The sequence below is a fragment of the Canis lupus genome, chromosome 4, assembly GCF_003254725.2.
Source record: "Canis lupus dingo isolate Sandy chromosome 4, ASM325472v2, whole genome shotgun sequence".
NCBI classification, from domain to species: Eukaryota; Metazoa; Chordata; class Mammalia; order Carnivora; family Canidae; genus Canis; species Canis lupus.
In genome coordinates, this window is record NC_064246.1 from 40,271,324 (window position 1) to 40,286,941 (window position 15,618).

The 15,618-nt window shown below is 48.1% G+C and overlaps 1 protein-coding gene across 2 annotated transcripts in view; it reads left to right on the top strand.

The window, feature by feature from the left end:
• SH3PXD2B (SH3 and PX domains 2B) overlaps positions 1–15,618 on the top strand; it is a 100,773-nt gene that overhangs the window by 26,431 nt on the left and 58,724 nt on the right. For both annotated transcript variants that reach the window (XM_025434550.3, XM_025434551.3), the window contains exons 2-3: positions 3,831–3,911; positions 14,819–14,894. In XM_025434550.3, the coding sequence (XP_025290335.1) occupies positions 3,831–3,911; positions 14,819–14,894 (157 nt within the window). The remainder of the gene's footprint in view (positions 1–3,830; positions 3,912–14,818; positions 14,895–15,618) is intronic.

Consider the following 15,618-nt stretch of genomic DNA (forward strand, 5'->3'; position numbering starts at 1 on the left):
AAAAAAAAAAAAAAAAAAAAAAAACAAGAAAGTGAAGGTTTGGGCTTATGTCGGTGATGTCCAGGATGTTGGATCTGGGGGTTCAAATGATGTCACAGGACTCAGGCCCCTTCTCTCCCTCTTGGCTGCTTGCTCCTGTGTGACAGATATTTTTCACATAGTTTTCTTCCCAGTTAGCCCTTGAGGTGGGGAAAAGGGGTTCTTCCCTGATCATGCCATCAAAAGTCCAAGAATTGAGTCTCATTGGCCTGGCTTGGGTCACATGCCCATCCCTGAACCACTGCTATGACCAGGGATAAGCAACAGTCTGGTTGGCCAGACCCAGGACACGGGCCCACTCCGTATCACAAAGACTAGGGGAGGGAGAGGGGTGACATTCCAAAGGGAATTAGGTGCAATTACCAAGATAAGAAAGGGAGTACCAGATAAGCAGGCATATCGGACAACTGCTACTAACTTTGCATACCTCCTGTGTGCCAGGCATTGGGCAAATATATTACCGATTGCAGTGAATCCTCAAGGGAAATTACTAACCCTCTTTTCAAGAGAAGGATACTGTGGCCAAAGAGGTTGTTGCCTGTAAGTCTCCCCCAGCAGCAGGGCTGGCATCAGAATCCACTGGGTGTGCCCTTTCACCCACCCCTAAATCCTGGATAAGGACTGCATTGGGACAATTCTCATTAAAAAGTTATCTGTGCCTAAAAATGCAGACATCAAATTGTGCTCAGAGGTTGATTCCAATAAACCAATTAGGACTACTGCAGAGTCCTTGTACCGTATGTACAGAACTTTAAAAACTATAAACAAGAGATCGAGAATGAATTGTGTAAGAATTTTTTTTCCATTTTGGTTTTAGGAAAACAATGAAACTTTCATGATCAGTCTTTTGTTTTTTTCATCTGTATTAGCATTGTTCTTGACAGATAGTCATCAAGACTTTGCTTAAGCATCCCCTAGTGACAGGACTGTTGGTATGGTCTTCTCTGGGCCTCAATTTACTCATCTAGATGTTGGGGCCCTAAGATTGGCTGAGTCCCTTTCAGTGATGGAAAAGCCTCCTTAGTAGTGTCCCTGCTCTTTGTCAAACCATTTTTCACACAGTGGCCAGAAGGATATATAGGAAAATATTTAAAAAAAAAAAATCATGTCAAACACACACACACACACACACACACACACCTTGAAACTCTTTATTAGAACAAAATCCCATCTCCTCCCTGTGGCCTGCAAGCCCTTCGTGATGCCACTGCCTCCTCTCACCAGCTCTGCTTGCTGTGACAGTCTTCCTACACCTCAGACATGTCCAGCATTTCCTGGCCTCTGTATCCTTATTCATCCTCTTCTCAATGCCTGGAATACTCTGTTCTCGGCTCTTCTCCTGGCCAGCTCCTCATCCTTCAGGTCTCTGTTCAATGCTGGCTTCCTCAGATAGGCCTTCCCTTCCAAGGACACCCAGCTGCCCTGCCTTCCCCCATGGTGCGCTCACAGCAGGTGCTGGCGTCCTTCAGAAGCGCTGACTGTAACTTACATACGTGTAAATTACATACATGCTTGCTTGTCGGCTGGTCTGTTGCTCATCTTCCCACCCTCAAAGGGCAAAGTCTAGGTGTGTCTTGCTCCTCATATCCCAGCACCCAGCAGAGCACCTGGCATGCAAAATGTTGTACACTGAAAAAACGAATGACAAATGGTAGCCATTCAAAATCTCTCTCTATGCTGGAGTCTTGAAGCAGAATTTAAGTCTTAAAAATGACAACTACCCAGATGGCTTTGGAGACACAGTTCTTCTTGGTCAGAAAATCACCTTTCTAAGGTGATTCCTAAAGGATGCCTTGACCTCTTGTTCTTTGGCTCTGTGAGGCCCCCAGGACCGGGGAGCACAAACAAGGGAGGTGGGGCGGTGAGCCCAGATGCCCAAATCCCTGATGTTGAAATAGCTTGTTTTTATGAAGAGGGGTGGGGCAGGCATTGGAGAATCTGAGTACAGGGTACTAAAAGTTCTTGAACTTTTCCTTTCTGCTAGGCAAAGAGCTCAGAGCTTGACCTCCAATAGTCATCACAATTTGGTATGAGATAGACTTGCTGATACCATTTTGTGGTTAAGGAAGCTGTGGCTCTGAGGGTTAGGAAATTGTATGAGTTTAGAGCTTCTTGACTCTAGAGCCCATGTTTTTTCCCCTCTATCAAGCTTCTTTGAAAGAAAATGCATGTTGGATTTGGAGAGGTCATTCCTGGTGAACTTGGCTTGGCATTCAAGGGCACTTCCCATCTTGTCCTAATATTTGTTCCCATTATTCATGTCTTCTCACCTGGAGAACCTTCTCCCACAAGTCCCTGGCATTCACACTGGTCTCTGGCCCCCGCCCCCCATAGTTGCTCCACTTTGTCGCATTTTGAATGAAGTTTCCTAGTAAAGTTTCCAGGTCCTTCAAAGTGCACAGTGATGATTCCAGGCTTCAGAGAGCTCTTCCCACCTCTCATCCTGCATCGGTCAGGACTAGATTACATGTGTCAGAAACCCAACTTAAACCGGCTTCAAAAACAATTTGAGAAGACAGGTTTGGCCCAACATTTATTAGCTCAGGAAACTTGACAGACCAGGAGTAGATTGAGCTTCAAGCAGAGCTGGACCTCAGGGTCAGACTATTACAGAAATCTACTGATGCTGACCTCATTCTCAGACAGGTTCCTTCTAAGCAGTGATGAGACAGCCCCCAGCAGCTCCAGATTCCCATCCTGACAGCCCAGCAATTTCAAAGAAAAGCGAAGTGGTCGTTCTCAAGGGTTGGAGCAAAAGCCCCAGAACTGACTTTTACTGGCTCTGATTGGTTCAGTACAGGTCATATGCTCATTTCTCAACCAATCACCGTGGATAGTGAATGGCACTTGGCATCTAACGTGCTGTGTGCTGGGTGGGAGGGGGGGTTCTTCGCCTATTAAGTCGTGTCTCTCCAGCCAGTCCTTAGCTCATGGCCTCTGACGACACTGAACCCCTCATATTTATACAGCATTTTCTGCGTTTCCAAAGAGCTTTCACATATATACTTTTTAATTGTCAAAACAGCCCTGCAGCCACAGATCATTTGTGCAAGTCAAGAATGGGTTATGCATGGGCTGATTTCTCATCCCCCGTGAACAGTGGTGTGCAGAGAGCCGCATTAGACACCACCTCTGACAGGAGCCTCTGAGCTACTACCACATCACTCTGCCCAAATTTGTCATCATACATTGTGTTTCTGTGGGCTGTGTCTTGTGAAGTGCTTCCCCGTCCTCAGTCACATGAGATCCTCACACTGTCACGCTAAGCAGATGCTGTCAGCCCAGTTCACAGATGCAGAAACTGACTTGGAGGGAGAAGTGACCTGGCCTGGACCCTGCCTGGTGGAAGAGGTCTGATGGCTTAGCTTATGAGAACTATGAGAGGGCTAAGCACTGCCAGTCTCTGTGACTTCTGACAAAAGGCAAAGCTTTAAAAATGACAAAAAATAGCCAGCCCTGCGGCTCTCTGGATTGAATGGAAGGCAGGAAATCCCTACAGTGCTGCAAATAACACCATCTTCTGAGATGAGCAGGGTGCTAATGCTTTCCCATTCTTGATTTCACTTAATCCTTTGTATAGTTCTCAGAGGTGGGGGTTATACCCATGTTATTGAGAAGGAAGCTGAGGCCCAGAGAGCAAATGACTTGTCCAAAGCCATATGGCTGGATGGCAGCAGAGCTCAGACTCAGATCCAGGTCTTTCTGACATAACCCTGTGCTTTGCTCCAGAGTCCTGGAAATGGAAGGGCTCCCTTGGTGTTAATGTCCATCTGCTTTTTCTCTCTCTATAGGTCTATATCATCCGGGTTACGTGGTCCAGCGGCTCCACGGAGGCCATTTACCGGCGCTACAGCAAGTTCTTTGACCTCCAGGTAAGGATTTGGAGTGTCCAATGAACTGCAGTGTAGGAAAAAATTTAATTGGACTAACTTTCCATTTTGATATCAAAGCCTAGACCCTCACCCATAGTGGACACATAGGGTTCCTTTTTATTTCCCATACTTAAAAATGATGTTCATGTGCTGCTCACTTCAGCAGCACAGGTACTGAAATTGAAATGATACAGAAATTAACATGGTTCCTATGCAAGAATGACCCACAAATTTGTGGAGCACATGTTTGACTTCCCAGGAGAAAAAGCCTGCCTGGCTTCAGACACAGCTTGATCCAGGGTTTCCACAGTACCATCTCACCCAGCTCCTTCCTTGCATACTGCTTTTGTGGTGTTGGCTTTATCCTCAGATCCCACAGGGTTACAAAATCCTCTGGGCTTATACTCAGCAGGAAGGAATAAAAGGTCACTTCCCAGAAGTCCCAGTGAACACAGTGTCCTCTGCACACCATCCTATCTTCTGACCTCACATGTTCTTTCAGAAGGTTGAGTGATATTAACCACAGCCTTGGTTGTATGGAACTAATCCATTCCTAAAAATGTTGGTTAAAGAATTTTCAGAATCTGTATTTCATTATTTTAAGGGGGGAGGCGAGATAATAATGTGCTTCTAACCAGTTCCCCAATATCACTAAAACAATCTCCAACGCCTACATAACAAACTGCCAAGAGTCATTGCGTAATGTAAACCAACTGAGACACCAGTTACCTAATTATTAAAATGCACTGAACTCGTTATGTTTTGTGTTCACAAAATGCAACAAAATCAAACAGTACCATATGTAAATTATATTTTCCTTCTGGTCTACAGTGAACATGTAAATACACAAAGAGACTATATGTTAAAGATGCTAAGATACTATCTAAAACAGACTTGGCAGGAGCAGCATAGGGACCAAGAAGGGGCCGAAACCCTGGCGGAAAGGCAAGGAAGATGAACACAATAAACAGGGGCTACAGTCCTGTCTGAGAATGACTGAGATCCACACCGTCTTACCCAGAAGCAGGGGTGATCTATGCAGATCTATTACAGCGGGTCTTCAAGTCAGAGATTGAATGTTGGGTAAACACCTTTGCAAGTTTCTACACTGACTTTTCACGTACGGTCTGTGTAGAGAGGACTACCTGAATTTGCTTCCAAGATGCCTCTTGCTTGCCTAACACCTCCAAAAAGGATAACAGTGGGCAGAGAACAGCGAGATGATAGAACTGTGGCAATGATGATCAGGAATGCTATCCTGAGGATTAGGGATATCCACACTGAGCAAATACCTCCTGGGCAGCTCAGGCAGGAAGAGAGGAGTGGGGTAGATTTATGGGAGGAGGCAAGTGTGCCCCACGGAGCCCAGAGCAGGAAATGCAGCTGGCCTCACAGGGCCCCAGAACCAGCAACTGAATGACCCTCGGAGGCCTATCAGCTCTTCAGCCATCTGTCACTGTGGCCACAGAGTCTCCCATGAAGCTGACTTTGTTTTCCTGCTAGCCCCTCTGTACCAGCTTCCTCCCCCAACCCATTGCCCCACATCCCCCAGGTAGCATTTCATTTCCCCAGGTGAGGTATCCTTCCCTGTAGTCAGCACTCTGGCCTTTTAGGTACTGAGTCCAGTCTCCAGGAGAGAGAGAGAATCTGTTTGTCCCAGGGGTCCTAGGTCCACCTCCGAGCCTGTCAGCTATAGCCGCAGGGGTCAGGGGGTTTGGTCCAGCATCATCTGGAGGAGCAGGTCTGGACAAGGACAGGCAGGGGGGGCGGGGTGGGGGTGAAGCCTTGGAAGTACATATGGAAATGTTCATTGCTGCTGTTCTGCAGCCAGTGAGGCATCATACCCAGGGCTTTAGACCTTGACTTCTGGGGTTAGACAGACCAGGTTCAAATCTCAGCTTTACCTTTCAGGTCTCAGCTTGGTTCACCTCTGTATGTTTCTGAGACTCACTCAGTTTCCCCATCTGCATGTTAAGAATGAAAGCACTTTCCTCACGCATTCATTGTGACAGTCAATCAAGACGTGCCTGTCTCAGTCACCACATTAGCTGTTATTAGCTGTCCCTCTTGTTCAGATGAGACTTGCCCGAGGTGACATCATTTGGGAACACTTGAGCCAGAGTATAATCACGAGCCTCCCTGGCTCAAAGCCTGTCCTCCCTCGACTCTTCTGTTCTGACTCAACTTTCTTATTTCTACCAGAACTTAAAAGTGAGGTTTTCTTCCCCACTCAGCATAATTGGCAATAATTGGGGGTTTGCTATAACATAAACAGCTGCCTCAGACTCCCCTCCCTGTTAGTCTAAAGGCAGTGCCTCAGCCAGCCTTAAAGAGTCCCGATGGGTGGCATGAAAAAGTCATGGAGCTCCAGAGGGTCCTGCTGTCCTAGAAACAGCCTGCTACCCACCCCCAACATCCCAGAGGAGGACCCCACCAGCCAAATTCAGCTGTTTCCAAGGACCAAGCAAGGGGGCCGGCCAGCATGGGGCTGTGATACCCTAAAGTGAGATGATATCATGATCCCACCCTCCCCTTCCTCCCGTCTGGCGAGTAGCCTTGGCTTTTCCAAAAGTAACTTGGCACAAAAGAGTATGAGAAGGGCCAAGCTTTCGTGGAGGAACAGCTAGGCCAGTGTGGCGTAATGGAAAAAGCAGAGGACTCAGTCAGGAGACTTGGGGCCCAGCCACCTGTGCTGTGTGGCCTTGGGCACGTCCCTTAACCCCTTTGTGGCCTGACTGTCCTTGTCAGTAACATGAGGTAATGACAATAGAAACAGCTGGCATTTCTGGAGCACTGACTGCTAAGCATCTAGGTATAATGACTAATTTAATCTTCATGTTAAGCTTATTAAATTACATAGATGTAGAATCTTAGGCTCAGAGAAGATACATCATTTGCACAAGGCCACACAGCTAGTGAGCGTCACAACTTGGATTTGAAACTGGGCAGGTGACACCAGATACCACATTCTTAGCCACCGTGCTTCTAGTGCCCCTCTCTCTCTAGTGGCTACTTCACAAGGTTTATATGGAGTTAGAAGTGCTGATGTGTGTCCAGAACAGGTAGAGCCACAGAGACAGCAGATTAGTAGTTGCCAAGAGCCGGGGGGAGGGGAAGAGGCTGTTAGTGGGTACTGGGTATCTTTTGGGGGTGATAAAAATGTTCTGGAATTAGATGACAGTCATGGTTGCACAGCCTTGTGGATATACTAAAAACCACTGAATTGTACCCTTCAAAAGGGTAAATTTTATGGTATATGAAGTATATCTCAATTGCTTTTTTTTTTTAAAGTGATGATGTATGTGAGTTTCTGGGCTGTCAAGCCCTGAGCAAATGTCAGCTGTTGGGATTATTGATGGGCGTGGGTTGCTTCTAGGAACCGGCATAAAGATAAGAGGAAAAGAAGATGCCAGTTTAATAGAGTGGTTAAGATCCTGGGCTTTGATCCAAATGCTGCCACTTACTGGCTGTGAGATCTTGTTTTAGTCAGAACTGTTTTAGTTGCAGATGACAGAACCCCAGTCAAAATGGATTACTCAAAAAGAACATTGATTAGCTAAATGTAACAGATGTCTAAGCATTCTTGGCTTCAGGTGTGGCTGGATCCAGGGACAAGAATGTCAGTGAGGACCTGCCTTCCTCCAGTTCTTAGCATTCTTCGTGCCCAAGCAGGGTGGTATATGGCACAGTGGTGGCCACAGCTCCAAGCTGTATCCAACAGGTCAGCTCAGTGGCTTCAGGAAAAAGAACACCCCTAGCAATCTAAGCAAAAGTCTCATTGGTTCATCTTGGATCAGTAGCTGGGCTGGTCAGAGCCAGCCTAGGGACTGGAGTAGAATGTGTGTAGATTTTTTTTTAAGGTTTTATTTATCTATCCATAAGAGACACACACAGAGAAGCAGAGACACAGGCAGAGGGAGAAGCAGGCTCCATGCAGGCAGCCTGATACGGGACTCAAACTCAGGACCCCAGGATCATGACCTGAGCCAAAGGCAGACACTCAACCACTCACACCACCCAGGCATCCCAGAATGCATGTAAATTAAGGATTAGGAGATTCCCCAGAAGAAATCAGACAACGGCTGCCAGGGAAGGGGAAATAGCCTATAGATAAAAGAAAATAAATGATCCTCCTGGATGGGGCAGGACATTCAGGCAGAGGAAATAGTCTGCAGAGAGGCTCCCTGGGGTTAAAAGGGGAAACAGGACTCAGGCTCTTCTGTGGGAAAAGAGACCATGGTCACCAGCGAGAGTGTCCCCTTTATGACAGTTCACCTTCCACAGTGATTTCCTAACCCTCTTGTGCTTAAAACAGCCAGACCCTGATCGTCATGCCTGCCACATCTAGTTGACATCCGGCCACATGTCTCATTCACACAAGGGTGCAGGCGATAGAGCCCTGTGCTCTGAATGGGAAGACCTGGTGTCAGGTCCCAGCCCTCTGTTTTACTGCCTGTGTGGCCTTGGGCAGGCCACTCAGCCTCTCTGAACCTCCCTTTCTGCCCTGACCGGGGCCCACACTGGAGAATCCATCAGAGCGTGACAGAGGGAGCTGGCCTCTGAGCAGGGGACTGGGGATGGCCCAAATGCCCAGAGAGTTGAGGGCCGTGCCTAGAGCAAACGGGGTTTGGTTGAGCGACACAGTGAGAGTGTCAGCGAGCATTTACTGCAATATGCCAGGTACCCATTTTCTATGCCGAGAAGCAGCATGGCTGGGATCCAGGCCCAGGCGTGGCTGAGTCTGAAGCCCGTGCTCCTAAACACTGAGCCCCATGGCCTCCTTGAGGCCTAGTCTTGCCTCCACGTCTGACTGCTCAAAGATAGGTTTGCCTCAGAGTTCTGCCTATAGCAGGCCTTCAGAGGCCCATTTGGCCCTTCCTCTTAGATGCAGGCAGAGCCTCTCCTGCAGAGGCTGCTCTGAGCAGAACAGGAGCCCTTCACAAATGGCCTCTGATGTGTGAGGGGTCCACTTTACGCTGTGCCAGGCGACCTTTGCCCTCGAGTTTTCCCACTGGCTCATGGTGCCTCCCCAGGCCGACGTCACGGGCTTCCCTCACGGAAGGCACAGTTAAATACATGCTGAGCCAGACCCCAGGTGTTCAGAGAGGGACCTCTGTCCCAAACAAGCCTAGGCAGAGCTTGCTTCCTGGCGGAGCTGACGTCTGAGCCAGGCCTTGACAAAAAGTGAGGAGTTCTACCTGCCGGCAGAATAGGGAAGGGCTTCCATGAAGAGGAAATCGCATGTGCAAAGGTGTGGAGGCAGGATTTTTAGCTGGGCATCTTGCAGAATTCCAGTGGCGGAGAACATGGAGCCAGCTGGGTCGCTCTGCCCAGCAGGGAGCTCTTAGGAGAAGCACCATCACATGTGTCCTATACACAGGGACACTCCATCTGTGGGGACCCAGAGAGAGCTGTTTGTAGGGACAGGGGCTTTCAGGGGGAGCTGTTCCCTAGAAGCAGCACATCCCAGAGCTAAAGGCAGATTGGAGGCAGCATCCTGATCTGCACCTTCGTTTCTCCCCAGAGAAGGGAACTGAGATCCAGAGATAGGAGAGGCTGCCCCAATGCACAGAGCAAAAGTCATTTGTTTCCCGTCGTAATTGAGACAGGAATGACCTGTCCCCCCCCCCCCCCCATGAGAGTTTTACAGCCCCACGTGCACTTCTGAGCTTGGGGAAGTGTCTGCCCAGAAGCCCCCATGCTCCACCCCAGAGGCCAAAGGGAAGGGAGTATTTTCTCGTCTTTTCCGGGGGTATAGGGGTGACCAAACCAAAGAGTTCCCACTCCCTGGCCCAGCCGGGCCGGCTTCCAGCAAGATCCTAGCCAACCGCTGGCCTCAGTCCGCCAGCCATATTTATGCAAGTACTGCCTTTGCTGGGTCCTTAGACACACTCTTTTCCACAGACATTATCTTCTGAAGTTGCAGTGCCTCCCACATGTTGTACACACTTGATGGAATCTTCCTTCCCTTCCATCTGAAAAGCTGTGGCCATCTCAGCAGAGTGTAGCTGAGGCAGTACCGTAGCCGCTCTTTCCCACGTAGTTAGCAGTTCTTTATTTCTAAAATAGAAAGAAGGAAGATTGTGTTGGTCAGTTGCCTCTGAATCCCAGTCCAAGTCCTGTTGCTGCCACCTGGAACCTAATTTCTCCTCTCCTAGACAGTGGCTGACCAAACCAGATAACCACTTTTTTTTTTACTCATTCATTCATTCATTCTTTACACAATTGTATGCCGGGTCTCTAGCACATACCAGTGAGGAAGTGCTAGGGCAGGCCAGAGGGCAGGCAGACCAGTAAGGAAGTCAGAGTAGGACATGCTGGCCTAGACCAAGGGACAGCAGGGAGAAAAGCGAGGTGGATAGCTGGGAGGGGAGGCAGGCCCCACGTGGAATGTCCACCGGATACCAGAGCATGCTAACATTTAGCCAGACTGGCTTCTCAAGGGGATGGAATCCCCAGAGACAATGAGCCATCAGGCAGGTCCACATATGTTGTCCTGCTTTGAGGACTACCTGGCTTCTGTCCAGCCAGCAGCTGTGCATGAGTCTCCATGGCCTGCTCTGGCTCTTCTGGGATGTGAGGCTTTGTGATGCTGAGGGAATAAACCCCTCCAAGTCCAGTCTGCCACTAACACAAACCACGTGTGGCCCTCCACGCCAGTTTCCACACTGTTTTCCTTGGACAGCATGTCTCCTTTCTCTCTACCACAAGCTGTCTTAAAAACTGCTGATGGAGTGTTCTCTCATCCCCCTTGGAGGCTTGCAATGTGGCCACTTGACGTGGCTCCCTCTCCTTCCCTGCCCCCCAGACTGACTCATTTTCCTCCTCAGTTTCCAGTCCTCCTCACCCCGAGCACCACTTCCTTTTATTATCTGAGGGGAGGGGCATGGGATTTTCTAGTTTCCAAGGATAGCAGTCTACCGCTGGACTTAGCCTGGCATGCCTCTGGTCCTGCTGTTGCAGACAGCCTGGGTCTGGGGGTCCCCACAGAGTGTCTGGAATGTGGCCTGTGGGTGCCAAGTATGACAGTTCTCTGGATAGATGCAGCTTGTGGCTTGTGAATTTGGGCACACTAAGACCAAAAGCAAAATAGCTCACAGGGCTGAGATCTCCTGTCCTTGCAAATAGTCATCTTAGATTGTCATTAACCATTGACAGAGTAATGAAGAAAGTAAAATAAAACCGGATATGGCTCAATGAGGAGAGTGGGTGTTAGAGTCTAGCCCTGCACTGTTGGTGATGATGGCACTAGTCATGTGAGGCTATTTACATTATTAAGAATTAGATAAAATTAAAAATTTGATTCTTCAGTCACTGGAGCTGTGTTTCAGGTGCTCAGCCTTGGAGTTCAGTCTAGGGCTAGTGGCTACAGGTAGGGACTGGGCAGATAGATACAGAACATTTCCATTATTGCTGAAAGTTCTTGAGCTCTGGCTACTGAGGGTACTTGGATAGTCTGAGGGATTTTGCCATCCTTAAAACACGGCCTCATGATGGAATGTTATTAAGCTTTAAGAAGAAAGGACATTCTGACACCTGCTACCACATGGATGAACCTCAGGGACATGGTGATGAGTGAAATAAGCCAGACACCAAAGGACAAATACTGCATGATTCCATTACATGCAGTACCTAGAACAGGTAGATTTGTACAGGTAGAAAGTGGAGCGGTGGTTGCCAGGGGCTTAGGGAGGAGAATAGGGAGTTAGTGTTTAATGGGGACAGGGTTTCAGTTTAAGCTGATGAAGAAGTTCTGGAGATGGATGGTGGTGACGGGTACACAACAATGCTAACGTGCTTAATGGCACTCATCGTATATTTAAAATGGTCAACATGGCAAGGTTTATGTTAAGTCCATTTAACACAATTTCTAAAAACACAAAGCCTCACAGAGTACCAAAAATTATTCCCAAATAACTTTCAGAATAATGTATTCTTTATGGGTAGAGTGCAAGGAGGGGGATCTGCTGTTGAGCACCTCTATGACCCTAAAGGGTTCACGTTCAGCATTCACGGATAAACGACCCTGCCAACCCGGCTGTGGTCCTCATTCCCCAGATAGTGAATCAGGCAGGCTCCCTGGGTGAGGAGTCTGGCCCCCGACACACAGCTGGTGTGAGGATGCATCAGGACTTAACCCCAGGACTGTCTGGTCCCCAGGAGTACTATCTGTGGTTAGACTTTACAGCCTTAAACCCAAGTCTGCTGCCTCAAATTAATAACACTTGGGGAGACACTTCAGCTCTTTGGGCCATGCTTGTCTGGGCAAAAACAAGTTAGGATAAGGGACGAGAGAGTAACTTCCTAAGACAGACTGTTTCAGACCACAGGCAGCTCGGAGGGAGACCTCTTCAGTGGGCCTCCTTCAGATGGAGGCTCAGAAGGAAGCTGGGAGAATGGAGAATGGGCATGGGAGGGTGGATGGATAACTGGTGCGTACCTTTTCTTTTTTCCTGAGTTCCCTTTATTGGTGTTCCAGCATTTTCTTAACAAGTAAAATTGAGAAGGACAAAAAAGATGGTATTAGGCAAAACCAATAATCTCTAAAAGACTCTGCGACAGAGACTGATTGATCACCCTGCTTTTCAAAAGAAAGCGTGTTGTTCACTTGTGCACAGAATATTAAACTTCATCTCAGGCTGATTTTTCACGCTTGCGTGACACTCCAAAGCCACCTACAAGAGTGGTCTTAGGGAAAGAGAGTGGGATTTAGATGAAGGTCCTTGAACCAGCTGGACCACCACTCAGCTGAGCGACTTCAGGCAGCTGTCCCTCTCTCTGCTCCCCGGTTTCTCCTAGCTGGGACATGGGAAGTGTACATTTATGTCACAGAGTTACTGTAAAGGTCAGATAAAATCATGCGTGGAAAGGCTTGCTGACTGTAAATTGACAAACAAATGTCAGTAGTGGTGACTGATTATTATTTAATATTAGCAGTATGAATAGTATTAACCAGGGCACTTGCAAACACGTGAAGCTGTCCCCAAAGTGTTCCACTCATTTGCTTTCATTGCTTTAGTCAGTTTTTACTGAGTGCCTATTTTGTGCTGGCATCGAAAAGCTCTCGAATTCAAAGAAAGAAGTCTGCGTTTGCCAGCAGTTCTGCCATGGCCTCACCAGTGGCCGAATGACAGTGGACCAAACATTTCCCGTCACCACGCAGCAGTTAGGGTCAGTGGGAAACCACAAATAAGACCATAGCCTCTGGGCAGCCCTTCAGGGTGCTGGCCAAGCTGAGGCAGCCCTGCCTACCCGGGGGTATCACAGAAGACTGCACCAAGGGGGCAGGGAGCCCCAGCCTGTTTCCCAGGCCTGCAGAGCAGTGCATTTTTGTTCTCACTGCATCGTAGAGGCAGCTGGTATGACTGCAGAGAAGCCACGGGCTTTATTCTCTGGCCGCATCACTTGCTGGCTACAGGCCCATGGCAGATTTCTTCATTCTCTGGGCTTCAGTTTCCTGGCTAATCATGTCTACCTTGAAGGAATATTCTGAAGATTTAGTGAGAGCATGTGTCTAAAGAATCTAGTCCATGCTTGGCACAGATGATAACCTGTTTCTCTTACTCTTCCAGCCTCTCCTCCCTCCCCCTACGTAAGAGCCCTGCTTATTTCTCAAGGGCTATTCAGAGCTTATTTCATTCTATCAGAGGGGCATCTTGAATGCCAGGGTGACTTTCTCCTTGAGGTGAAATGATGAGCAGACTTTTTAACCTTCCAGCCATCACTTAGGAGGCTCAAGACTCCCTTTCGCTCTGCTTGAATCCTGGGCCCAGGTACCAATAGGGTGGTTCTGCTACTATGACAGACCTCTCTATACAACAAGGGGTCATCTCTCACTCGGGCTGCATGTCCATTGGAGGTCGTTGGGGGCACCTGACCCTCAGTGGCAGAGAAGCCACTGTCTGGAGTATGACCAGTCACACGGCAGAAAGAAGCGGAGGCAATGAATCACGCACCACTCATAACTCTCCCACCCCAAAGTGACACATACCTCTTCTGCTCACATTGAACTGGCCACATCCCACTGCAAGGGGGTGGGAAGGTACAAATCTACCATGTGCTCAGGAGAAGAACCAGAAATCTGATGACAGTCTTAGTCACTACCATGGCCTGCCTGGCTTTAATCCATAAAGTAATACTGCAAGTTTGTATCATTGTGGCCAACTTAAAGATGAGACCCCAGGTATGTTACTTCCCAAGACCACAAGCAACAGGTCCTTGGGATTCTGTATATCCAATCAGAGAGGCATTTATTGCACTAGTAATGGTTTCCAACTTGGGTACTCTGCCCCTGTTCTTTCTCCCCTACAGCAGCCTGCCCCTACTTCTGAAGGTGCTTCCTACACCGCCCTGTAATGATCCATTTCCTTTTCAGTCTCTCTAGGCTATGAGTCTTTTCATCTCCGAACCCCAGGTGCCTAGCACAGAGCCAGGCACAGATCTATCTGTTGGACTGGCCTGGGGAATCTTAGTGTGTAGTAGGGGAGCATAATGATCTCACAGGCATAGACCTAACCAGATTAATTGAGTCTCAGTGGTCTGTTACCTAACAAAACCTGCAATCCTTAGGAAACAGATTGACCTACTGTCAGTGGAATTCTGGTGGCTCTGGGGGTATTGTTCATGTTTCAGTTCCTGTGGCTAGAAACCCCCCCAAAAAAACTGAGAATGGTCTCTCTCAGCTCTGAGCTTTTGCTAATATGGCAGCTATGGACATCGAGAATTGTTTTCATGGAGGTCCTAGGTCCAGTTGACTTTGCTTTCCCCATTAGTCTGGGTTTCTGAAAAGCTGAACACAGTGAGCCTTTATATATCAAATCACATGTTTCACATAATTGCCTTAAAATGTCAGAGGTGCAATTTATCATATTAAAGGCTTCTGTTTTTGCTATTCTCTCCCTGTTTAGATGCAGATGTTGGACAAATTTCCCATGGAAGGAGGGCAGAAGGACCCCAAACAGCGGATCATTCCCTTTCTGCCAGGTAGGTGAGACACATGCTGTCAGCAGGGGCCTCCAGGGGATCCAGGACAACCCCCACATCTCTCAGCTCAGCTTTCTGGGGCACTGTCCTAATGGCCAGAGTCCCAGTCGTTGTAGAAATTAGTGCCTAAGAATACGGGCTTTGGGGTTAGTTGCTACACCATCTGCTTAGGCAAGATACTTCACCTCCAGGATCCTCAGTTTTTTCTGTCTCTAAAATGAGAATAATTAGATCTCATGAAGTTTTTGTAGTGAGTGGCATCTTTATTATGCTTTTGTTGTGTAATGAATTCATACCAATGTAGCAGCTTAAAACCACAGTCATTTATTATCTCACAGTTCAGTTGGTTGGAAGTCCAGGCAGGTGCTGCTGGGTTCTCTGTTTAAAGCCTCACAAAGCAGAAGTCATCATTTTGGCCAGGCTGGGCTCTTATCTGGAGGATTGGGGGAGAATCCACTTCCAGCCTCATTCAAGTTGTTGACAGCGTTCAATTCTTTGCAGCTGTAAAAGTAAAATACCTGTTTCCTTGCTGGCTCTGGGGCTTGGGGATTAGGATAGAACATCATTGGGAGTCCTTTCTAGAAATTCTGCCGGCCTATCTGCCACAGCTACCAGGCCCCTTCTGAGTGCTAGGCAGTGCTCCAGGCACTGTGGGGGAGTTGACACACTTAGGCTGATTTCTGCCCTTAAGGTATTAAGTGTTCCTTTTCCCCAAAAAAAATTC